This window comes from Acipenser ruthenus, chromosome 41 (assembly GCF_902713425.1).
Source record: "Acipenser ruthenus chromosome 41, fAciRut3.2 maternal haplotype, whole genome shotgun sequence".
In the NCBI taxonomy this organism is placed as follows: Eukaryota; Metazoa; Chordata; class Actinopteri; order Acipenseriformes; family Acipenseridae; genus Acipenser; species Acipenser ruthenus.
In genome coordinates this window covers 4,107,603-4,134,718 of record NC_081229.1, presented here as the reverse complement: position 1 = coordinate 4,134,718, position 27,116 = coordinate 4,107,603, and the positions used below count along the sequence as shown (strand labels likewise).

General features: G+C 37.3%; 2 protein-coding genes across 2 annotated transcripts; both read left to right on the top strand.

The window, feature by feature from the left end:
• The first annotated feature begins 9,210 nt into the window (after window positions 1-9,210).
• LOC117433596 (snaclec agglucetin subunit beta-1-like) lies at window positions 9,211-19,640 on the top strand. The gene is made up of 4 exons (XM_059010625.1): window positions 9,211-9,344; window positions 14,532-14,585; window positions 18,360-18,698; window positions 19,606-19,640. The coding sequence occupies exons 2-4, from the start codon at window positions 14,549-14,551 to the stop codon at window positions 19,638-19,640; spliced, it is 411 nt and encodes a 136-aa protein (XP_058866608.1). The 5' UTR covers window positions 9,211-9,344; window positions 14,532-14,548.
• A 114-nt stretch (window positions 19,641-19,754) lies between these two features.
• LOC131709022 (macrophage mannose receptor 1-like) lies at window positions 19,755-26,864 on the top strand. The gene is made up of 6 exons (XM_059010624.1): window positions 19,755-20,094; window positions 20,803-21,197; window positions 21,733-21,754; window positions 22,229-22,570; window positions 22,843-23,193; window positions 24,157-26,864. Exons 1-6 carry the CDS (start codon window positions 20,013-20,015, stop codon window positions 24,177-24,179), a joined length of 1,215 nt encoding a protein of 404 aa, XP_058866607.1. The 5' UTR covers window positions 19,755-20,012; the 3' UTR covers window positions 24,180-26,864.
• Window positions 26,865-27,116: the final 252 nt, after the last annotated feature.

Genomic DNA, 27,116 nt, shown 5'->3' with positions numbered 1-27,116 from the left:
ACTTAAAGAAAGTTTAAATACAATTCATGTAATTGCATACAGTTTGAAAAAAAAAAACATGAAACTTCTATACAAGTCGATGAGTACACATGCAATATTAAACTGCAACAGATTTTGATAAAGCATTCTTTAAATACAGTTACTGTGAATTAGCCCCAGTATCACACAAGCAGAAGAACTGGATTTCATAAACTCTAGTGAAACACATTCTTCTTCTATATATTCAACAAGAATACAGATTCCAGTATAGGGGTGTTAAGAGATTGTAATATTAGGATACTTTCAGTAAGTGCAGCTTCATGTGCTTTCCTTAAGAGATTTGTGTAATCAGTCATTTCATTCTGTAACATGAAAGGCGTTTTCATTTACATGCAAATATGTATGAACAAGTAAGATCTCCAAAAGAACATCATCTATGTAAACCAACTAGTTTGGGATCAAGAAATAAATACAAATTGACACACAACATCATGTACTGCACCTGATCCAAGGTCTGGTCAGCAAACTATTCAACCGAAAACTAAAATATCTAATTGGCTAATCTTTGTGTATGTGCCTGTGTCCCCAACCCTCTCATTGGACTGGAATATCAACCAATCAGAGTAAGGACTGTGTTTGATTCAAATAAAGCAATGCTATAAGAACACACACACACAAAAATTAACGAGAGGGGGCCAATCAGCCCATCTATGCCTGTTCGGTTCCCAGAAGCTGATTGACCTCCAAACTCACCACTCTGTGTGAAGAGGTATCTCCACCCTCTGTCCATTTCCAGTCTGTTTCCACTTCATTTCTAACTGTGTCCTTCGGTTCTGGTTTCTGTGCTGCTTAAAGTATTGGTTAGGGTCAACCTTGTCAACTGCTTTTAAGATTTTAAAGACTTCTATCAAATTCCCCCTAATTCTTCTTTGTTCTAGCCTAAATAGATTCAGTTATTTCAGCCTGCCTTCAGAGCTCATTCCTCTAAGCCCTAGGATAAGTCTGGTATGCTTGTTCACTTGCTAGCAGTGTAGGTGTAGCATACTGACAATTCCCTCACACTTTATTGAGGACACACTATGTAAGACGACCTTGCTAAATGACAGCTAGAAAAAAGAGAGTTTAGTAGCTTCAAACAAGATATCATAAGAGGACTGATATTTAACAAATTATACTTTAAATGATTCATCAAATATTCAGGTGCAAAAGTAAACCAAAAGAAATAGTGCAGAGCACCTCATATATAGCCCACCGGATGACTAAAGACTGCACATTGGCAGTGGAATCTGCTTGGGTGTGCTCTACATTAACCCAACTGGACGAGGGCCCTAAACATAGCTCCACAGTCAGCGAGACCCAGCCCGACAGTCTTGTGCTTACTGTTCTTGTAGATGGCAAGTTTACCAAGAGCCAGGAGGAGATCTGCCACCTGGGAATTCCATCACCAACACACCACAGTGGGTGGTTGTGCAGCAAGGGCTCCAGAAAGAACGTCTCTCCCTTGGTCTTAGAGTCTCTTCTCACGGATGTTTTCATGTAGCTTCTTCATCCTAACCCCAGTTCAACTGCAGTGGATCCCAGGTTGTGTTACTGATGTTACAGGCCAGTCTAAAGCAGGGACAGTGCACACTGGGTTTGATTTTAAGGCTTGACCGTTTATCCTGGACAATCACAAACTGTGACAGACAAGTGCTTCCATCTTACTCATTGGTCCACAGGAGAAGTGTTCCTTAAATATATTTTAACAATGCATTGCAAAATGAAAGTCAAACATTCTGTAAAAAAGCTGACGTCTCCTGCAGTGGTGTGTGCAGAGGTACAGCAGATAAAGATCATAGATGCTGGGAACCATAGAACTTCACTCCAGCAACATAGCTCTTATGTCTTACCAAGAAGATTGTATTTTCAGTCTGTCAGGTGCAGCACTACTATTTATTATTATTATTATTATTATTATTATTATTATTATTATTATTAATAATATTATCATTTATTTCTTAGTAGACACCCTTATCCAGGGAGACTTACAATTGTTAAAAGATATCATATTTTTTTTACATACAATTACCCATTTATACAGTTGGGTTTTTACTGGAGCAATCTAGGTAAAGTACCTTGCTCAAGAGTACAGCAGCAGTGTCCCCCACCTGGGATTGAACCCATGACCCTCCGGTCAAGAGTCTACTCCACACTGCTTTCAGTCCTGTAGTTTCCAGTCCTGTTCTTAGGAAACAAAATTTAAAAGTCTATATATACTGTAGTATACCAATAGCTGGAAGCTGGCTGGCTGATAGTACTGAATCATTATCTAATTTAATACTAGAAACTTTGAGTTTAAACCAGCACTGACAACAATTTAAAGGATGTATGATGGCAATTCTGGTACAAATTACAGTGAAACAGTTTTAGATTCTTACCTGGGTAGGAAAAAAAGATCCAGTTAGGTTTGGGTACTATTACTGAAATACATGGACTATAACATAATCAATAATGTGCCATACTTTGATATGCTTTATATATATATATAAAAAAATACAGATATATACCTTCCATGTGTGTGTATAACACCTTTGGAAAACTGGAGTTGCCTCCTCTTGCAATAGTCCAGTAGGGTGTTGTAACACAAAAAACATGTAACACAAAAAACAAACACAAGTCCACAGTGAGTGCGATAGTGCTCGTGGTGTAAATACAGTTATTCGTGAAACAATGTGCAGTGTTCTCCCGGTTGAGTGCTGGCCTTTAGCCACAGCTCCGGATTGTGTTAGCCATTAACAACAACAAACAAACAGTTTTTAGACACGACAAACAAAACATGATTGCAAAACAGGTCTCCTTCCAGTTTAGCGTTTAAACATAACAAGGAACAGATCACTTTACTACGTCCCCTTATATACCGTCAATCATGACCCCTTGGTTAACGAATGCAACTGCTCCTCCAATCCGAGGCCGCCATGTCGTTTCCCTTCCGGGTCGATGATTTAGTGTATCGTAGCTCCGCCCCCTTTCTAGATGACCGACTTCCTTCTAACCCCTGGGAATGAATTGTCTGGCCATCCAGTCCAGGACACTCTGTTGTCTTTACACAGCGCCCTCACATTCTGTCTGGGTACATTTCTTCTGTATTCCACACTGTATGATATCTAAAATACCAGTTTGTGTGTCCAACTAAAAGCATTTAAAAAATCTAAATTTAAAAAAACAAATCCAATATGAAAGCATTTCAAATGAATCATAATAACTATCATTATTTTGAGTACTGTACTGAGGTTTATTTACTGTGAAGAAACATTTGCCACAACTCTGTCAATATAGGATGCAGCACAGCACTGATTCAGCTTGATACTGTTAAAGATACAGCCACAGTCTAGAGCAGTTTAATGACCATCAAACATTTAATACTTCAAATACCACTTTGTGAATAGCGCTCGGTTTCTCATGAACAGTCATTTTTGCAGTCTTGAATATGCAGCTGATGCATAGTTCAAACACCCTTGTATCTGTAAGTTGGCTTGGATAAAGGCGTCTGCTAAATAAACAAATAATGAAATAACAAACAGTCTAATACAAACGTTATAAAACTGAGATTAAAAAAGCCACAAAAATGTGGTTTTCATTATAAAAAGTTAGAAGAAACAAAGATAAGCTAGTTTGTAAAAATAGAACAACGAAAAAGTCTAACAAAAATGTAATAAAAGTGGAATTAATAAATGTACAGTTTAATTGTAAAATTCCACCATGTACCTCTATCTTCTCCAAACTCTGTATTACACCAGGGTCCATAATCTTCAAAACAATTATATAACTAATTATACAATTATAACTAAACAAATTCCTGCAGCGCCATGTACAAACAGACGCATTTTGGAATTTGATTATTTTCTTTTTGACATTGAATTTCTTATCAATACCACACAAATGCTGGTTGCCAGTTTCACTTTCTTCCTCATGTTATTAATAACAGGGTTATTTGGATGAACAGGAGCCTGCTTTTATTCAGTATTTGCATGCTAGTGAGAAAGGAGTATGCAAATTAGAAGCAAAGAAGGATGTTTATGCCTTTTGATTATACACAGTGTGCCTGCATATTATACAACAGGTTTCTCATCACTGAAATAAAAAAAAAAAAAACACTGAAACTATCTTACACTCACATATTTATTATCAAGAATGTTATAAATTCCTGTGTAATCTGAACAGCCCGCTGGTAACCTGTCATGTGTACAATACATTTCAGCTCCTTTGACAGAAATGCATTGCGTCTCTACCTGGCATCAACAGTACAGGACAGTACCAGGGCTTGAAACTCTGGTTTCACTTCTCACAGCATGAAAAAGTCACAGCTAAGTCTGTAGGTTTAATAGGAGTTATTCATGCAGCTATAAGAAAGACACAATTCATTAAATATTAAACTCCTGCTTGTTTAAATAAAACACTTAATTGAAGTGAGTACTGAAACCCAGCTAGTGTAAGTTTAAAGGCACGCAGTATATATATACAGCTGAGGCTTGTTGAAGTTTTTCAGCACTTACATGCACTTTATTATTTACAGAAATTAAAATAAAACAAAAACCTAACTCCATCAAGGAGTGCTAAACTAAACTTTTTAAAGAAATTCTAAACTACAAAACAGTCCAGCTAAGCCGTTCACTGGTTGCAAAACCCACAGTACCTGCCTTGGCCTTCACACAGACAATCTCAGCTTTTCATACAGACTGCCTTGAACAAACCTTTTGGCCTGTTTAAATACCTGCCTGCTAATCACAGGCAGGTGTCCCCCATTACAATTAAAGCCAGGTAAACCACTTCCTGTCTCACACTCATGGCATTCTGGGGAATGTAGTCCTGCAGCACTCTCCAGGATTACATATTTCCTCCTTCACCCCGTACTCTGTCACAATATATATTATTTAAAGGTAAAGGGGATGTATAACAATAGTTGTATGAACACCTCCTGTTCCCAATATGTTTGGATAACAGAGATTTCGCTCAACTTATTTCAGTGCAATATATATATATATATATATATATATATATATATATATATATATATATATATATATAGATAGATAGATAGATAGATAGATAGATAGATAGATAGATAGATAGATAGATAGATTGCACTGAAATAATAATAGAAATATTCATCTGATCTGAAGTTACCATATTAATATATTCCTAATAATATACACTTCAATGGAGGGCTGTAGTCCAGTTGTATTGCAATGTTCTGAGAATGTGCAGAACTCTGAATAGTCTAGAAGCTACTTATTTTACATTTGAACTATTTTGTCTTCACATCTGTAAAATATTACAAGTCACAAGAAATAAACATTAGCACATTTGAAGAAGCTACCTACTGATGTTAAATCTCATTTACACATTGATCATTCACTGCAGTGAGCTTTACATTTACTATTATTTACAACCAGTTGTTAGGGTCGCCTGGCACTGAGCTGATCGGGAGGTCTGGATTGGCATTGCTGGTACCCCAGTGTCAGCACCTGTGTTTAATAAACTGAAAGCATTTTTTTAGTGATAAAATGTGTATTATAATAATTAAGACCAATACTAAAATCAAGAAAAAAGATACCCAGTTCACCTCATGCAGTTTCAAACTATATTACAGGTGCATTAAAGAGTTTTTAATAGATGTTTAAAAGTATCTAAACTGTCATTGAGTGTTCATGGGGAGGTTGTTCCATAGTATTGGAGCCAGACAACTAAAGGAACGCCTGGCCAAAGCCACACATCGGAAATAGGGAGCCACGAGGTAGTTCTGTGTATGTGTTCAGATCAGCACTGATTCTCCCAATCCTCTCAATCAGTGTGAACGAGCAGTTCTGACTCGATCCTCCCTGAATTAGCCCACTATTTCCCTTTTCCTGCCAGCCCCCTTCCGGATTACAACCAATGACATTAGCTCTGAAAAGCAAGTCTAGTGCATAACTGTAAGATATTGTTCCACCCAGCCCCACGGATTGTAACCCAGGCCTGTAGAGAAGAAAGGCTAACGCAACAGCCCCCTGTCTACGCCCTCTATTCCCGCAAAAGGCCTGTCCTCTGTAAGATGAAGGCTTTGTTATATTTCGCATGCTGTCAGTCAACTATACTGAGAACTGCACTGAGCTGCTCTTTAGGACTTGTTCATCCATATAATAATAATAATGACTAGAGTTGCCAGCAACTTTACGGCTTCCAGTACCAAACACTTTAGCAAATAGTGCAGAATGTCATTATTCCATATGAACCATGACCCTATGTGCACTCTATAAGGAGTTATAAGCCAGTTTTACATTTGATCTTTAGGAAAGGTCAGAGGTCATAAATTTTGCACATATAAGGCTGGAATTTCATTTTAGTGTTATTATTATTTGTTTATTTAGCAGATGTCTTTATCTAAGGAAATTTACAGAGACTAGGGTGTGTGAACTATGCATCAGCTGCAGAGTCACTTACAACAACATCTCACCTGAAAGACAAGGGGGTTAAGTGATTTGCTCAGGATCACACAGTGAGTGAGCTGGGATTTGAACCAGGGACCTCCTGGTTACAAGCCCTTTTCTTTAACCACTGGACCACAAGGCTTCCTGTTATAGTGATATTGATAAACCACATACTAATACTACTACTACAAACTATGACAACTATGATTACTACTGCTACTACTACTAATAATAATAATAATAATATTAATAATACTGTTATGATTTCCAGTATTCCCTATATCCTTTCCAACAGCCTTTTCAAGTTTTAGAAAAGGGACAAAATACACTTGCATTTCCTCTGTATTCTTATTTGCATGTTCTTTTTGCTGGTCCCACAGACTCTGTTCACTAAAGCACCTTATGAATAAGCTCACTGTAAAAAAACCAAACCAAACCACCAGAATCCATTTTTGAACATAGTTTGCATGAAGTCTGCCTGCTACACCAGGAAGATGATCAGGAGGTTTTTGCATTTGAGAAGAGGCTGACCTACACACAAAGGCTGCTTCAGATATAGATGTAAATCAACACATTTGAATTGTTCATTTCATACCATGTTACTTTCATACACAGATTCAGAGAGGCATGGGTTTGAATCAGCTCAAGTCACAGTGGTCTCAATTACATAGCTTCCAGACAGACAGTGGATATTTGTGTCATCCTATTCACCACACAGGGCCAGTACTTTGCGTTCAGGTCAGCATTAGGGGTGTCTCTAGGACTCTGCCTTTGCTTGTGGAAGGGAGCAGTTCAGTCTCCAGGACTCAAGCCTACCCTGGACTGGAAGGAGCTCTGCTAACTATTTGTTATTGATTTAGTTTCTTCTGCCAATGTACTTACAGCTATGGCTAAAAGATTTGCATCACCCTATAGAATTAACTAACTTCATAAAGTCAAATGAAACCTGCTGAATAGTTACGTTAACATATTGAATTGCATACCACTTTGTAGTTTTCAATATAGTGGTAGGGGCAGCAGTGTGGAGTAGTGGTTAGGGCTCTGGACTCTTGACCGGAGGGTCGTGGGTTCAATCCCAGATGGGGGACACTGCTGCTGTACCCTTGAGCAATGTACTTTACCTAGATTGCTCCAGTAAAAACCCAACTGTATAAATGGGTAATTGTATGTAAAAATGTGCTGTCTGTATAATGTGAAATAATGTGATATCACGTAACAATTGTAAGTCTCCCTGGATAAGGGCGTCTGCTAATTAATAATATACTTAACGGAAAACTGACAAAAATTGAAAAATGTGACATTTTGATATCTAGCATAAAATACTGTACTACCAATGGTTTCTGGCAGACTTTTGCGATATCATTTTGTAGTTTCTTTGATGACATGAAGTTAAATAAAAGATTAAAATTATGTACACACACACACACACACACACGCACACACACACACACACACACACATTTATATATATATACATTGATTTGATGGACAACGACACCTGTGCCTCCTGCCAGTTCTGTTGTCAATTGCTTGTCTTCTTTCTATTCCTTAAGGATATTATCTTCATGTATTGCTCATCCTTGTTAGGCAGCTTTTTGGGTCTTCCAGTCCTGGGTTTACCAATTACAGATGACGTTTCTCTGTACTTGTTGTAACTATGCTTTGGATACCACACCTTGAAAATCGAGTGATGCGAGCTATTTCACTCAATGTTTTTCCTTCTTTGTGCAGGTCAAGGTTGCTATAATAGTAGAAAATACTAGTGGAGGCTTTGAGTGAATTGTTGATGCTCATAATGCATCAGAGTAGAAAAATGCAGCATGGTTATGACTTTTACACAGCAATATATATATATATATATATATATATATATATATATATATATATATATATATATATATATATATAATATTACACGATTATGCCAGCGGGACTCAACAGAAAAGAATGAACTAATTAACTTCAATAAATATATAGCATTTAAATAAATAAACAAAATTCATTCAAAAAAGTTGTGCATGCTGATACGCTGGGGAGGCCAAATCAAGACTGATCCTCAGAGCCAGCATTGCATAATATAATAAAAATATAAGTTTATATAAAGTAATGTTAATTAGAATGAATACAGATTCAAAGATATAAGTAAAAATGATGTCACAATATATAGAACACCATTACATCAAGTAAGAATAAATCATGGATTTGAATATAAACAATAACAAGTAGTTACCCTTGAGAAAGATATGTACAACATATCGAAATGTTGGGCAGCTGGCTCTTTGAGCTAATATATATATATATATATATATATATATATATATATATATATATATATATATATATATATTCCTAAAATTCTATGTGATGCAAAAAAATATATATAAGCTTGTATGTTTAGACAGTGTCTAATATATTTATTGATCTCTGATATAAAACTTTAGGAGCAGCGTAGTGCTGTATAGGTCTGAAATAAATAGCACAGTTGTCTTATCTAATGCATTCTTCTTGATGTTTAGAGTCACGTCGTATATCACTTTCTTTTTCATCACAACTTTATAAATAATTTTAAAACCACCCCTGTGGTTCAAAAGGGCTCTAAAATATTGATTTTCTCCATTTAACCTGTCCCACCTGCAACAATCTGCCTGTATTATTATTATTATTATTATTATTATTATTATTATTATTATTATTATTATTATTATTACATACACCCTGTTCCTGGTAAAAAAAAAAAAAAAAGCAAAAAATAAAAATACTAAATTTGCTCTGTGTCCTTATTTGCATGTTGCGTGTGCTGATCACCTGCACTCAGGTGTTTATAGCAGCAGATTCCTGCAGCAGCTCCTCAGACTGAAGGAGAGAGGACACAGAGACTCCAGAGAGAGAGACAGAGAGCTGTGAGACTCCACTGAGAAGGTGAGTGCCACATCATTCTGATTAAAACCATTTACAAAAGGGTTGAGGAATGTTAATGTGCTAATTATGACAAATATTTTGAGCAAAAGCTTGTGCATACAATTTCAAGATAATATACATATTAATTGTTATTTAAAATCAGGTATATAAATCAACTATACATTTGTAGCATATTTTTTATACATACATGTAGGTGTTATGGAATTGTATTGTAACTATCTCTCTCTCTCTCTGTATATATATATATATATATATATATATATATATATATATATATATATATATATATATATATACACACACATGTGAATAGATATTTTTTTGGAAGTAGACATAAAGTTTCAATGATTTGTATTTAAGTATCACTTGTGTAGTGGTTATAATTTGTCCCCAAGCTACGATCACAAACAAAATATGTATTTAATCTTCTTCTTCTTCATTTAAACCTTTTGTGTACATGCAAAAAAAATAAAAAAACAATAAAAAAACTCATTTCAATTTATTAGACCTCCTTTCAATTTATCTGTCTATATTAGGGGGTTTAATCTTGACATTTTCTATTGATCAATTAATCATCTGATCAATGTGATCGATTAATAACACCTGTTTGCTAGTGATATGAAATTGTATTGAAAGACAATTACAAGCAATACAAAGTATTAACATAGTGCCATTTACTGCAAATGTTTCATAATGCCAGCTAATGTTTACACCAATATTTACTTACATGTTATTTTATACTTTGAAAATATTTGCTTACATGTAATTGGAAGATAGCCAAAGTGAGTCATTTAAAATATGAATGTAGTTTTTAATTGCTGTTTGTGGTTTTTTATGGGTTGGGAGGGCTCACTCCGGGCTCTTTTTAATTTGATCGTTTCACTGGCAGGGGAGGGAGGCTTAACTAAAAATGGAGGGCTTTCTTTTTCTTTTTAATCAATGGTGTTGCAGATGGGTTTGAAAATTTAGTGCTTTTAAAAGCAAAAACCTTTTTACAGATTTGATTAATTACTGCTTTATTTAATGTATTTAATATTTGTTTAAAAAAAAACTTATATTAACTCAAAATCTCAAATGAAATGATTTGTACAAAACATGGAATAACAAACAGTAAAAACAGATTGTAAACCAACCAGGAAATAATTGTGCTTAGCTGAAAATAATAAAACACATTAATATTAAATATTAAATTAAATGAAACCAAGTCGTTTTCCATTTCTGCTTTATGCTGGATACTAGTATGGTTCAATTCCATTTTAAAACTAAAATGTTAAAACTAAAATCTGGTGAAATTTTAATAGATTCTCTTATGTTGTTTTCCGCTGATCTTTGTAAGTCCAATGCTGTGGATGCGATCTGTTTTGGGGGTTGTGACAGGGTGAGGGGTCACATGTCGTATGTTTGGTGACACAAGCTCGGGGGAGGCTGTGGAACTACAAAATGAGTGCCTGCCTCTGCTATGTAAATTGTGTTTGGTAGTGGTTTGGCAGGGATCGGGTTAAAAAAACCTATTTGTCTATCAGTTATGCGATCCAGGTAATTGGGGTCCACCTGCACAGGTTAGTTTTGCAGCCAAGGGGTTAGGTGGAGGGAGGCGTCTGTCTGGTATTTCTGTACATGTTGTATAGCTTGTTTTTGTTATATAGAATTTTTCAATCAAAGGAAAAGAATGTGATTAGAATCATGGCTTAGTGAAGCTGGAGAACCGGGCTGGCTGTAAGGGATTGGAGGAGATAAAAGATTTTTAAATATAGCGATATAGTTTTTTTATAGCAGATCTTTTAATTTTAGTCGGCGCACAAACATGATGAAGCTGATTTGCACATTTTGTTACAGGAAGCTGTCCTTTTCCCATGCTAATGATTTGGTTTAGCAATGAGAGCAAAGGAAAATAAATGTAAAATCTTTTAATGTTATAAAACTAAGAAACAATATGAAACAAGTACATTCTTGCTCTAAGCAAGACCTTGCAATATATTTGAATTCTTTTGGATTATGTGTCTTTGTCCTTCCCTTGTTGTTCACAGGACCCTGTACATAATTTCCATGTTATCTTGTATCAGATTTTTGCAAACATTTTCCAAGAGTTGCACATTATGAAAGGGAGCCTGTTATCGTGGGAGTGCGTTAGGCTGCTTTTTAAATAACATAATTACATATGCATGAGCACAAGCTGAAATACATATGAAACAACAATGAACACAATCCAGCTTGGAGCTGCAGGTATTCCCCCGGGTCCTACTGCCTGTAGATATGGACCAATGTTCTGATTCAGGTGGTTTCCAAGACAAAACAATACTAAACAAAAATACGAAATACAAAATAATTAAAAACACAAAAAATACAAACTAACAAAAATATAAAAACCCTCAAGACAGGGCTTAAGATAACTAAAACAAGCAAAAAAATTAATAAATAATATATATATATATATATATACAGCTCTGGAAAAAATTAAGAGACCACTGCAAAATTATCAGTTTCTCTGGTTTTACTATTTATAGGTATGTGTTTGGGTAAAATGAACATTTTTGTTTTATTCTATAAACTACTGACAACATTTCTCCCAAATTCCAAATAAAAATATTGTCATTTAGAGCATTTATTTGCAGAAAATGACAACTGGTCAAAATAACAAAAAAGATGCAGTGTTGTCAGACCTCGAATAATGCAAAGAAAATAAGTTCATATTCATTTTTAAACAACACAATACTAATGTTTTAACTTAGGAAGAGTTCAGAAATCAATATTTGGTGGAATAACCCTGATTTTCAAGCACAGCTTTCATGCATCTTGGCATGCTCTCCACCAGTCTTTCACATTGATGTTGGGTGACTTTATGCCACTCCTGGCGCAAAACTTCAAGCATCTTGGCTTTGTTTGATGGCTTGTGACCATCCATCTTCCTCTTGATCACATTCCAGAGGTTTTCAATGGGGTTCAGGTCTGGAGATTGGGCTGGCCATGACAGGGTCTTGATCTGGTGGTCCTCCATCCACACCTTGATTGACCTGGCTGTGTGGCATGGAGCATTGTCCTGCTGGAAAAACCAATCCTCAGAGTTGGGGAACATTGTCAGAGCAGAAGGAAGCAAGTTTTCTTCCAGGACAACCTTGTACTTGGCTTGATTCATGCCAAAGCTGCCCGATTCCAGCCTTGCTGAAGCACCCCCAGATCATCACCGATCCTCCACACATTTCACAGTGGGTGCCAGACACTGTGGCTTGTAGGCCTCTCCAGGTCTCCGTCTAACCATTAGACGACCAGGTGTTGGGCAAAGCTGAAAATTGGACTCATCTGGGGGTGCTTCAGCAAGGCTGGAATCGGGCAGATTTGTCTTTGTGAAGGACGCATGAATCAAGCCAAGTACAAGGTTGTCCTGGAAGAAAACTTGCTTCCTTCTGCTCTGACAATGTTCCCCAACTCTGAGGATTGGTTTTTCCAGCAGGACAATGCTCCATGCCACACAGCCAGGTCAATCAAGGTGTGGATGGAGGACCACCAGATCAAGACCCTGTCATGGCCAGCCCAATCTCCAGACCTGAAACCCATTGAAAACCTCTGGAATGTGATCAAGAGGAAGATGGATGGTCACAAGCCATCAAACAAAGCCGAGCTGCTTGAATTTTTGCGCCAGGAGTGGCATAAAGTCAACCAACATCAATGTGAAAGACTGGTGGAGAGCATGCCAAGATGCATGAAAGCTGTGCTTGAAAATCAGGGTTATTCCACCAAATATTGATTTCTGAACTCTTCCTAAGTTAAAACATTAGTATTGTGTTGTTTAAAAATGAATATGAACTTATTTTCTTTGCATTATTCGAGGTCTGACAACACTGCATCTTTTTTGTTATTTTGACCAGTTGTCATTTTCTGCAAATAAATGCTCTAAATGACAATATTTTTATTTGGAATTTGGGAGAAATGTTGTCAGTAGTTTATAGAATAAAACAAAAATGTTCATTTTACCCAAACACATACCTATAAATAGTAAAACCAGAGAAACTGATAATTTTGCAGTGGTCTCTTAATTTTTTCCAGAGCTGTGTATATATATATATATATATATATATATATATATATATATATATATATATATATATATATATTAAAATGTAATAGTCATATTTGTAAAAAGTGGGAGAATGTTCCAATGGTTTGAAGTAGGTCTGTGCCGAGTAACGAGTGCAAAGCCATACTTGTACCCAGTTGCTGTCACTTGTACTCAGGTGAGACTCTGTTTAGACAATACTGTACGTGTGCACGTGTGCACTGTGACATCATTATGTTGTAGTTTGTGATGAAAATAAAAAATTGGCTGTGCAGCACCCCCTGTGGGAATTCAGGGAGAATACTGTTTGGCATTGTCATGGCTAGTATGCATTTGAAGGATCATCAAGGAGAGTTGGGAGTGCTGAAAGAGTAGGTGTTTGTTATTTTTGTATATAGTCACCAGTACTGTTCTGCTTGGTTTTTTTTTGGAAACCCAGCACACTGTCTCACATTGTTATCAGAAGTGGAGGTGAGGCAGGTACCACAGCACTCACTTGGAAGCTGGCAGGGGAGAGTGTAGAAATGCTAAACTCTCCCAAATAATTGGCATAGGCAAAACTAGATTGGCCCAGCATTGATGTTGAAGCATTGGACAAAACTAGACTCACCTGAGCTAGTCTCAAAATTCAGTGAAAACTGTTGAAAAAATGGTTTTCGCCCAGTCATCTTTTTCAAGTTCTGGGCCAATCTAGATTTGCCCGTTTGGACGCCGGCAAGTGCTGAAAAAAAGTGGTAACTTCGGGATGTGCCCAGAAGCCCTTGGCGAAGCTAGATTGGCTTGGGCAAAACTCACCATACCACCAGGTTTCGCCCTTAACATAACATCAGTGCAGCAGTGTGGAGTAGTGGTTAGGGCTCTGGACTCTTGACTGGAGGGTTGTGGGTTCAATCCCCAGTGGGGGACACTGCTGTTGTACCCTTGAGCAAGGTACTTTACCTAGATTGCTCCAGTAAAAACCCAACTGTATAAATGGGTAATTGTATGTAAAAATAATGTGATATCTGTATAATGTGAAATAATGTATAATGTGATATCTTGTAACAATTGTAAGTCGCCCTGGATAAGGGCGTCTGCTAAGAAATAAATAATAATAATAATAATAATAATAATAACATAATTTCTCTTTGTTTCAGTTTCTGGTGTGGCTATCATGGAGAAGCTGGTGCTCCTGATGCTGTTGCTTGCAGGTAGGTTTGTATTAGTCCCTGCACAGATGCATATCCCTGATAACTGAGGTGTAGAGAAAATGCCTGTAGCTTCATCAAATGCCATAGTGACTAACATGTACATAGGAGTATTCATTTCAATGTTCTCATTCCCCCGCTAGCATGCATTACAATTTCATTTGGATGAAATGTTTAACAGTGTTTTAAGATGAAAACGTTCACATATTTTAAGAACTACACAGGGATACAAACATATTTAGTAAACAATTAATCAAATGAGGTTCAAAGCTTGATAACCCCGAATACTGATGAGCCTGGCTCTTTTGCACAGAGGTTAAGGTGCTCTCGTGTTGTGTGGTGTCACCCAGCCTCTGCCCTGTTACACACACAACCACTTGTAGTTGGATCAGCCCTAGGCTGCCAACCACAGCTCTAGAAGTTCTGATAGACCAAAACCTTTACAGCAGGGGTGTCAAACTCAGCTCTGGTTTTCGTTCCACCGAAGCTCTCAGTTACTTAATTAGTTGAATTATATGATGAATTGGATAAATGTAACACTTCTGTCCAGGTCCAGGTTTCATAGGTGGTGTACCTTGAACCAAGCACATTTTTAAAAAAATCATCTACTGTAAAATACCTTGACAAATATTAAATATGTCCAATTGAACAAATAATTAGATCAATTATGTTCATTGAGAGCTTAAGTTGGAATGAAAACCAGAAGACCCTGCAGCCCTCGAGGATTGGAGTTTGACACCCTTGCTCTATAGTAAGTAATGCAAATTCAAAAGCTCCTACTCCCCCTACAGGTAGCAGCACTCATTACACACAAAAGACACAATGCAATGTAGCCAACAAAAAATATAATATATATATATATATATATATATATATATATATATATATATATATATATATATATATATATATATATATAAATAAATACATGCCTCCTAAATCATTTAAATTTGTCAAGTTTAGATATTGTATATACAACGGTTGTGATGATTATTGAGTTTACAAACACATGTCTACCTTAAATCACAGATCTAGGACTGGTAAAATATACTACAAAAAAAAAATATCTAAAAAGCCAATGAAAAGAAAGCTCTGAACTAAATATATTAAGTTTCACGCTTTAAACTGGTAAAGTGAACATTCTTATTGTCTGTAAAATCAATTTGGCGATTGTATAGACCTCTGCATAGACCTCTGTATAGATCTTTGCACAAACGGTATAACGCAGTTTATTATTTACTATGACTGGATGTAACTCTTGTCAGTAACAGCACACACTATTGTCCAGTCTTTGCTGAGGCATTCCAGCAATTCCTTCCCTTTGAGAATGTCTTGAGAGGATAGAGCAGCAAGTGAAAGGGAAGTCACTCTCTTTGGACTTACACACACGAGAGCAGATCGCTAACTCTGCCCTTCTACTAAATGCTTGCCGGTGTAGGACCAGAAAGTGGTACATTGTCAGAATGTGGTATGCATACCTGTGGCAAAGTGGCTTGCAGTGTACAGGTGCAGGTGTGATGCGGTGATTAAATGAAAAGGCAGACAACGGTAATCCCAGTGCAAGTGGTTTTATTTATAATCCAGGTCTGGCGACTGTAAATAATATTTCCCAGGCAATAACGGAATTGCAGTTCCAAATAATAAACACAGTCAATAGTACACACACAATACACAGACACGGTCACCAGTCCTGGGTGAGTGCTGTAGTGCTCGTGGTGCTAAATACAATTTAATCGAGGTAACAAGTGAAGTGCTGTCCGGGTTGACACTGGCCTCTGGCAACAGCTCCGGACGTGTTTAGCCGTCTGCTAAATAAAAAGCAACAATAAGAGACAAAACAAAACAAACACTCACAATACGATTTCACAAAACACAGGTCCTTCTGGGTTGTTCTTTAACCAAAACGAAGAAACAGATTACGTCGCTTCGTCCCCTTCTTGTCCTGTCGCTCATGACCCCTTGGTAAACGATTGCAGCCGCTCCTCCAATCGGCAGCTGCCACATCATTTCCCTTCCGGGTCGATGAGTTAGTGCACTGAAGCTCTGCCCCCTTTCTAGATGACCGACTTCCCTTTAACCCTGGGAATGAATTGTCAGGCCAAACAGTCCAGAGTACTCTGATCCCGTTACTTAGCACCCTCACAGATCGGGAGGGAGATCTACCACCAAAGATCATTCTATTTCTGTCACAATACCAAAACTTGACCTGTGTAATGTCAGAAAGTGGAAGCTGTCAGATTTTGTTACAGGTGCAATCAATTGCTATAGTCATAAGGTTTGTAAGGGAAATTTAAAGCAAATGCTAAAGTTAATTATACATTATTTTTTTGCAAACGTAAACTGGAAACAGACAACCAATTTCTCTTTAAAGAAAAAACAATCACGACGAACAAAACAAAATGGGACGTCATCGCAAAGATGCACAAATAAACATAACGTACTGGATTTTCCCTGCTTTCATAACGGAAGTTTAGGCATGCGCGAGCAAGCAAGTGCGCTGCGTACCACGTTTGAATGCGCACCTGACAATAACACCACAGCAGCTGTTGCGGATTTGGGGCTGAGCACCATTCCACTGAGCCTCGGTAGGATGCACTGTCATTGAATACAACAATACAGAGATTACTAGAATAAGCAGGAGCCCCTATTACTCTGTAGAGCTCAAGCAAACAGAAACGCAGTGTAACAGGGGAAATCTGTGCTGACTGTCTGACGCATGCATAGTGCTGCAGGAAGAGGGCAGCAGCCTTGGAAGATCCGCCTGTCAGTCATGGCAGTGACACAGAGAAGAAGGGAAGAGGGAACAACAGAGTGTTATTATAAAATAACACTCTGTTGTTCCCTCAGATCTGCCCCTAGAGGGTGTAAAACGAGCCAGCGGAAGCTTTGCAGCCAGATGGAGAACAACGCATCCACATTGAGCAAAACAAAAATGAGATAAGAAAAGAAATAGAGAAGTAGCGGGGAAACCTTGGGCAGACCCCCGGAAGTATATTTTTAACCTACGCAGTTGAGGGAACTGTGGAATGTAGGTCGGAGTCTCGGGCCGTGCGGGTAGCGACGGTCGGAGAAACGCTGCAGAGTGCAGCACCTTTATTTTGTAGTTTTGTTAATTGTGTTTTATTTTCTCTTTTTCATTGTGCCTTCTGTTTTGATTATTTTTTCGTGCACCTGCGATTGTACCCAAGGTATTCTGTGAAGCCTTATACCATTGCTGGTAATCGTAGGATAACAGTGCCACCTTGTGGACAATAATACATTGTGCACCCAAGTGGTGTTTAGCACTACAGATTTCTGTCTCCTGTGTCAGTTAATAAACCACCCTTCAACAAGCAGTAGAACCTAATAAAGTGCTTGATTGCCTTATTAATTACCCCCATGCCGCCCTCTCATATGTATGAAACATTTCAGTTTTTTTTTTTTAATCTGGAGAATCGGTTATCCAATTGTCATTAAACTTGGAGCTATTCACTTTGGCTATTGAGAAGATCAGATTCTGGGGATATAGGGGTTATCTGTTTTTTCTCAGCTGTAAATAAAGATAAGTCTTTGTTTTAGAGAGTAAGGAGCTGTGCTAATCCATTAGAATCCTCTGAACCTGTGTTTTATGATAGGAGACAGACATCCTGACAGTTATTTGTTCCCCCAGTTGGGTATTAGGTGCAGTATTTATTTTATAAGCGGTTTAATAAAAGTGCTTGTGTCAAAGCATTTCATTTTCTCTGTACACCCACTGTCAAGCCAACCTCTCACAGGCCCAATATACCTTTTTTTCAGGAATATGTGCAGTTGCCACCGGCCACTTCAGAAAATACCACTTTGTGGAAGATAAAAAGAGCTGGTTTGATGCTCAGAGCTACTGTCGAGAGAAGCACACAGATCTGGCCACCATTGAAAGCCAGGAAGAAACCAAAAAAGTCTTAAATATTTCAGCTGGTTTTACTGATGCCTGGATCGGCCTGTATTATGACAAAGAGAACTGGCAGTGGTCCAATGGAGACAATGTGAGCTACTACAACTGGACATCCAGTCTCAGCTGTACTAGTGTCGATTCAAAAGGAGAGTGGGTGGACTCAGACTGCAATAAAACTACATATTCTTTCATTTGCTACAATGGTAAGGTAACATTTGAATTCTGTTTTTTATTCATGCTCTCCTAGAAACAGTGATCCTCAATTTTCTTTTTTAACACTTATTTTAGGAATGCAGATACCTAAAAAGGGGGGGAGGGGTTGGTTAGGCACTTATTGTACAAATAAACTTACATTCAGAAAAATATATCAGTTATGATTTTATTTTACGATGTATTCATTTTAACATAGCATTCTTAAAAATTGATTTAAAAACAATATTTCCGTATATTGTTCCTGTGTTTATAGTCTCCTTTAGCATTATGTATTGAATACTGTACAAAAAACAGAGCGCACAGTGGTGATTTGAAAGGTCACATTGTCACATACAGTGCTCCCTTTATAAGGCGTCTCTTTATACTGTGGAAGAAGTTATAATGTGGTATGATCACGGCTTCCATTCCACCAGCACTTTCATTCTCGTTAGAAGGTGGACCACAAATGGCACGGTCTTAGAACTATGGCTCCAGACTCGAGCGTTATAAAGGGGGAGCATTGTATTTTGAATGAGGAAGGCTACTCAGTCCTGGAACTTGACATTTTCCGAACAAGCTCAAAGCATGTTAAAAACAGATTTAGAGAAATGTGATAATAACTCCATACTGGAGCAACAGAACCCATTGCATACACCCTAAAAATGACATTGGAAGCTACTGGCTTTTTAATGTTAACAGACTAGAAAGAATAAATACAGAACAGTGTGTTCTATTATTTATTTATTTTCTGTGTTTTGTCAATGGTTAAAGTGATTTTCTATTTTGCTTATCAAATATAAACTATATACAACAATGCAAAAGGCATGGTTACTTTGGGGTACACCAGCAAGATCCCTATTTTTGGGTCAGACTATTTTTAAGAGCACACCTCTTTTTAGATTTGTGTTTCCTTTTCAGAAACCAGTAACAGTCAGAGAACTATCCTACTTTAAAATAAACTTTGTATGAAGCTCAGCAGCTCTGAGAGAAAACAATGGCCATGTTACTATAAAGAACAACAGTGACACAGCCTATTTGATCTTCTGTTTGATACCTTTTCAGAAACCAGAGAGAGTTATATCCTGATTAAAGAAAATAAAACCTGGTATGAAGCTCAGCAGTACTGTAGAACAAACTACACCGACCTCGTCAGTATAAAGAATAATGATGAAGATAAGAAAATAAAGGAGAAAGCAAATGGAACTGCTGTCTGGATTGGTCTGTTCAATAATCCCTGGAAGTGGTCACACAAAGGGGAGTATTCCTCTTTTCACAACTGGGGCAAAGGGGAACCATACAGTGTAGGCAATAATATCTGTGTGGAGATGTATGGTGCAGCGGGTGAGGAAAGAGGTAAATGGAATGATGCTGGATGCCATTCCACCTCTCCCTTCTTTTGCTATAATGGTAAGGATCCCTCAGTGTTTTCACCCCATCTGTGACACAAAGCATGCCATCATATAAAACAACATTGAAAAAAAGATTGTTTTTTGTAATTGATGAATGGTCATTCTTTGCTTATTGAAACAAATTCATTTATATTGAAAGTGAATGGTTGTGGAGGTGAAGTTATGTGATCTGTGAATTCAGGTAATGAGGGTTAATGTATTCATGGGAATTTATTAATGAACAACTGTTTCATCATAAAGTACAGCTGTGTTGCAAATAAGATGACAATGGGTCCCATTTTAAAGCAAGTGCCAAGGGGAAATAGGAACAAAGCTAATGATTTACTACAAAGAAAAATTATTTAAAAGCTTCTTCCTGAAACTAAGCTGTTTCTTGCAAGTTTTATTTCTCTCAGAAAAGCTCTTGTCCTAAATAAACAGCAGCAATATAGGGTCAAAGGGTCAGAGGTCAATGCCGAGGTCCCTGCTACATTCATCACACATTTATCATCTCAAATGGGATACGAGACACAAGACTTCCACAAACATTTGGGAATCAGTTGGCTGAATATGGAAATCAAATCTTTGTCCCAACCCTTTATTAGATTATTATTCATAAACTTCACCTCAGAATGTTAGTCTTGACAATCCAAAGAACATTATATATGCATGGAATGGGCTTATTTGTGATTTGTTATCAATGATATATCATTTTTTTGTTTTTCAGAATCCTGTACAGACGCTTCCTGCACTAAATACCACTTTGTGGCAACAGCTATGAACTGGACTGCAGCTCAGACACACTGTAGAGATAAATACACAGACCTGGCCACTGTCCACAGCCAAGAGGAAGTAAAGCAACTCTCAGATATTTTAAACACTAGTACCAATGCCTGGATCGGGATGTATCGTGATGTCAGTGAGAACTGGCAGTGGTCCAATGGAGATGAAGTCACCTACAACACGAGACGTGTCAAACTCTTCTGTGCTACAGTCAGTAAAGATAGAGATTGGACCGATTCTGTCTGTCATGATACAAAACATTTCATATGTTATGACAGTCGTAAAGGTATTTTCTTTTCTGTTATGCTCTCTGTGATGCGGTGTATAGACCCCAAACTAGTAAAACAGGCTTCCAGGGCTGCTTAGTACATTTCTTGTGTAAAAGGTGCATGTATGTACAGGACAGCATATCACTAGGTTCCTTCTTACAATAAACTAATATCATAAACTGCACTCTGAAAGGGGCTCTGAAGAATATAGTAAGTGTTTGTCTGAGAAAAGCATTGTTCATGTTAAGGTGTAGGTCAGACATTCTCAAGACTTTGAAATAATAACCACTGTACATTGTATTATTTACAGATGCACACACAGGCAGCCATGACCAACAACGTTGATTCAATATCTCTCAGAACAAGAACTCCAATTAGCTCCATACTCTGAGTAGTGACACAATCTAGTACTGCACATGAATAACAACAACACCAGTTTAACTAACACATATCATTGCATCTCCTCTTCTTTACAAGTATTTAAATATGTGCAGGGGTGGACTACCCTGGTACTAGTGGCTGTACTGGGATTATTCTGCCCCGTCTGTACAGTCACTCAGTATAAATCAATTCTGTTACGGGCTTTCTGAATTCTTACTGGATAGCGTCTCTCAAGCTTCTCCGGAGGTTCTTTGTTTGCTACCTGCTTCCTCTAGTGACACAATTTAGTACTGCACATGTAAATGAATAACAATAACACCCATTTAACTAACACATATCATTACACACATTATTTCAACTTTGTTTTTTTGATTACGCTGAACTATATACTGTATATATAATAATGCACATGTTTTAAAGGTCATGTTACTATTTAATAGAATTAATGACTTACTTGTGTAAATAGAGTAACGCAGCATAAAGACAGATGCGCATCATGTGACTCGCCAGCTTTCAAATTCTGTGCAACACCCACTTGTTTAGCTCCACTTTTCACGCTAAATTGATTAGAAAAAGAAACTGTTTCAATACATATATTTTCTTAAACAAAAAAATACAGTAATATTTTTTATTTGCTAATACTAATAACTGTAACAGCAGGAGAGCCAAGACACCTCAATAACGACGGCCCAATTGATCTTCTGTTTGATACCTTTTCAGACACCAGAGAGAGATATATCCGGATTGAGCAACCGAAAACCTGGTATGAAGCTCAGCAGTACTGTAGAAAACACCACACTGATCTAGTCAGTGTAAAGAATGAGGATGAAAATAATAAAATAAAGGAGAAAGCAAATGGAAAACCTGTCTGGATTGGTCTGTTCAATAACCCCTGGAAGTGGTCGGATGGGGGGGATAAATACACGCCTCAGAACTTGTCAGAAAAGCAACCTGACAATTATGAAGGCAAAGAGAAATGTGTGACGATTCAAAACAAAACTAATAAGCTTACATTAAATGATGATCAATGCAGCAAAGCACACCCCTTCTTCTGCTATGACGGTAAGGAGCCCTGTTTAATCTGTGTTCTTGTTTAGAAGCTGACATTACCCTTTGAGCAGGACAGGGTAAAACCCATTTACATTAATTGAATCAGGTTTGCAGTTCATGATAACCTCTTAAAACCTTTTTTTTTTTTTTTTAGCAATTTATTCTCATTTTCTCAAAGCACTGATTAAACAAACAGAACTCTTTAAAAAAAAAAATCCTTAAGTTCAATGAATAAGGCTCTAGGTGTTAGTTTTAGAAAAGACAGTGATTTCCTGTGATTTCAGATGGCAGGAAGCTGTTCCTTGTGAAGGAGAATAAAACCTGGGAGGAAGCCGTGGAGTACTGCAGATCAAACCACACTGACCTGGTCAGCATCGGGTCAAAGCAGGAGCTCCAGAGGGTGTACCGAAAGGCTAAAAAGGCCAGCTCTTCACATGTCTGGCTCGGGCTGCTGCAGAGCTGTACCTTTGGCTTCTGGTACTGGGTGGACGGAGCCCAGTCCTGTTATGATAACTGGGCTCCAAAACCCCGATCTCAGTCTGGGTGTAACCAGTGTGGAGTCATGACTGCAAGGAACGGGTCAAAATGGACTGAAAAACCCTGCACTGAGAGGTTCAACTTCATCTGCTACAACGGTAACTGGCCTGGTTTTGTATTTTGAAAGGTGAAGAACAAGGTCTTGTGCAACCGTGAGGGATATTCCAGCCTTTACTGTGTCAGAGCTGGTGGTCTTCAGCTGGTCAGGAGACTTGGTGCTGGTTAAGCTGGCCCAAGAAACAATAGATTGGTTAATAATGGTTGTACCGTTTTAAAGTCAATAGTTTTGTAGATTTCTAAATGTATCTGTACACTATAAAATGTAGTCTGGGATTTTACAAGGCTGGTATATTTTTTCCATTTCCTCTAGCTGGTCATCATCGAGCATGTATTGTGTTTGGCCAGGCACCGTTTCATGATGTTCAGTGACTTGGTTAAAGTGTGGCTACAGTATTGCACCTACAGTATTACGACATTAAGAACACAATTAATAAAAAAGCTTACGAGCCATAAACTGAAAGAATAAACAGGCTCACAGTGTATTAAGTATGTGTACACCTGTCAAAAACAAGATGAATAGCAAAAACAGATTTCTGATTAAAAAAACGGTACTTTGTAACTAGTTTATTGATGTCTATTTGATGTCTAGTATATATAAGTATAGATAACTGGCTGGACTTTCTCAGGCATCCTACTGACCAGCTAAGCACACAGAACAGGTTACAATTTGGTTCCAGACACTGTTAATCGGGGTCCTCAGTGTGTACTTACTGGTGCTGAGGTTACCTTGACAACAGTGGGCCCACTCAAGGATATTCTTTTGAGTTAAATATAAAATAGACAAAAAACAGCTAAATGTTCCAAAATCGAGGGAACTAGCCATCTATCTGCTTGTTTAATAAATCACATGGATAGAGATGGAATTACTGTTAATAATTCAGAACCAGTTGCAGGTACTGCATTTGAAAACTCGCTTTCTATAAAGCTTGTGCAGGTGTTGGTGTTGGTTTTCTTTGATGGAATCAGTGTTTATTTTTCATGAAGTCTTGTTTCTCCCCCAGGTACAACTGGCTCTTCTCACTGATGGCTCTCAGTGCTACAGCTTCTGCAGCAGAATCAGCTTCTTCCTGTCAGGCTCTCTGCCATTGCTTCATGGGGACGAATGGCTTATTTTCTTTGGATTTGGAATGATATGTTAAATGCATTTTGTTAAAGTGATAATGCCCAAGGCTTTTACAGATACACTTCATGGCAAATTGTTGTGTTCTTTTGCTGTGTTTTAGTTTTATGGCTGGTTTAACACCCCTTTGATTGACATTTATATTGTGCTATCTTATCTAAGGTAACATTACTGTAGGTAGCAGGTTTGTGCTAACACCAGTCATTAGTTTTCTCAGTTTTTTTCCAACCCCCTTGGACACTCAATATGCTGTACTCTCTAGGTGGTGACAAGATAAATGGGCTCCACCTCAGTAAAAAATAAAATCTGAGAAAAGTTAACAAATCTGCAGGAAAACCAAGTTGTTCCAGAACAGGGGTGGTCAAAGTTGGCCCTTCCACTGCTGGTCTTTGTTACAACCCTGTTCTAAATTGTTAAATCAAACCAATTAAACCTCCATCCAGACCCTGAAGGAGTTAATTATATCATTGTTTCTGTTAAACCTGGGATGGAATGGCCCTCCAGGGCTGTGATTGGACACCCCTGTTCTAGAATCTTTCTTCAAAGTTATATTTTTCTTAGTTGTCTGTACATTGATTGGTTTTAAGCAGTGTTGGGGAGAAACACAATGCATGTCATGCATTACTATAACATTAGTACATTTTTCAGTAACTTGTAACAGTAGACAGGTAACTAAATGTGTTAACATACACATTTTATGTTAATAAATAAGTTACTTTTAGTGACATTTCTTCTTTAAAAAAATGCATAACTTGGATATTAGAAAGCACTTCAACAGTGCAGGTCAAACCACACAGGTCACGTTATCACCGATAGCTAGATCTTCAATGAATATTTTGAGCTGTAGTCTGACCAAACCGAAAAACAAATAGCTCTGTAAAATGTAAACTGTGCCTGAGAAGTAACTATTTGTAAACATAACTATAAATAGTTCGATTTTTTCCAATAACTGTAAAGCATTACTTTTTAAAAAGTAACTTCCCAACACTGTTTTTAAGTTAAACATAGCCTCTGATACAATGTAAAAGCATGTTTTTTCTAATATGATTTAAGTTTTTATATTTGAAATATTTTTTTCTTTTTCATATTTTATTGTGTTTGGTGTTTAAGTTGTATTTTAAAAGCATTGAATAACCGTAGTTGACTTGATTTACCTACAAGCCACCACTGGATCATTTTACAGCAGCAGGGAATCCCACTGGATTGAACCCGTCATTGACCCGAGGTCACCCCTAGAATGGGTGTCTGATGTAATCCAAATGGGTTTCCCTGGTGCTGTGCTACACGCCAATCAAATCCAGCTTCGACTAATGCCAGCTGGGTATACAGTAGGCAGATTAAATCACTCCATAGTAATGTTTCCTGTATCATCCCTTATAAAAGTTTATCACGATATTGTTGCACTGCTGCCATGCTTTTCTCATGCTTATACTATGCATTTACTATAGTTTACCACGGTTTGCCATGTTTATTAATATGCTTTACCATATAGCACCTCTCTTTGGTTTACTAAGATTTTACTGTGGAAAACTTTATAAAGGATTGAACACGCTTTTCTATTTTAAATCCGTGTTTTTAAATTGACATTACAATATATAAATATATATATATATACACATATATTACTGCATAACTGTCATGTGTGTTCCCTCTTTGTTTCAAAACAATTGTGAAATATATAAAGGACAGTGAATTAGTGAAAGGTCCATACAGTGTGCATACAATTCACTGTCCATATGGACTAAATTATTTAATTTGTGAATAATCTAATTGTGAAATTACAAAGGGAGCACCAGACAGTATATACACTGACTGGGACATTGTTTAATTGGAAATGGGGTTTGTATTGACCAGAAATGAAAGTTGATGTGATTTGGGCTACTGTAACATCACTTGTCTGTGGGCTCCGTGATTACCTGTGTGCTGCCAGAATTGTGCTTTCTAGCCAATGAGAGGTTTATCTGCATGTTGCAAATCCAGGAGTCTGTTTTAATCAATGGACACTTTGGTCAATGCAGCCCCTGCATGGACGGAGCCACTGACCTGGCCCCTGTGAAGTTACAGTGATCCTTCCCATTGATCCTTCACACAGCTTAATGGATAATGCATAACATGACATATTTCAAGACCACATAGATTTGCATACATTCCTCTAATTTTCAGTCCAGTCAGTGTATATTATTATTATTATTATTATTATTATTATTATTATTATTATTATTATACTAAAAACAATTGCTTTAAAAGCCTCATTTCTGGAAACATCCCAGTATCATAGAGACTGTTTCTAAACGTTGATTCTTTGATTCTGTTATGAACACTGTATAGGTTTGCATAGTGATAAAGAAAGAACAATTGATGGGATGTTATGTTTTGGTAGTTTGGGGTGTTGTATTGTCGATTGTGAGAGGACAAAATGGAAACTTAAAATGCAAACAGAAACACAAAGTTCTTTAAAAAAAATAGTAATGTTAAGAAATGATTTGTAAGGCTACTGCATAAAGCAAACAAATATGGTATAATATTTTAAGTAATGTATTCTATGCTTGCTGTAACTGCTTGGATAAAAAAAAAAAAAAATCAATAAACTGGTTCAGACCATTCCTCTTTTTATTGTCGGTTATATATTTTTAGTTTCCTTTAAAGTACCATAAAAACCAGCGTATAAGTCGCACTTGTGTATAAGTTGCCCCCCCCTTTTTGAGACAACAATATCAGGAAAAAGCCTATAGGTCACACCGGTGTATAAGTCACTCCCCCCTTTTTAGGACCCCCTAAAATACTTTGAAAATAGACTTATACAAAGGTTTTTACAGTAATTCATTTTGGAAATAGGGCCCA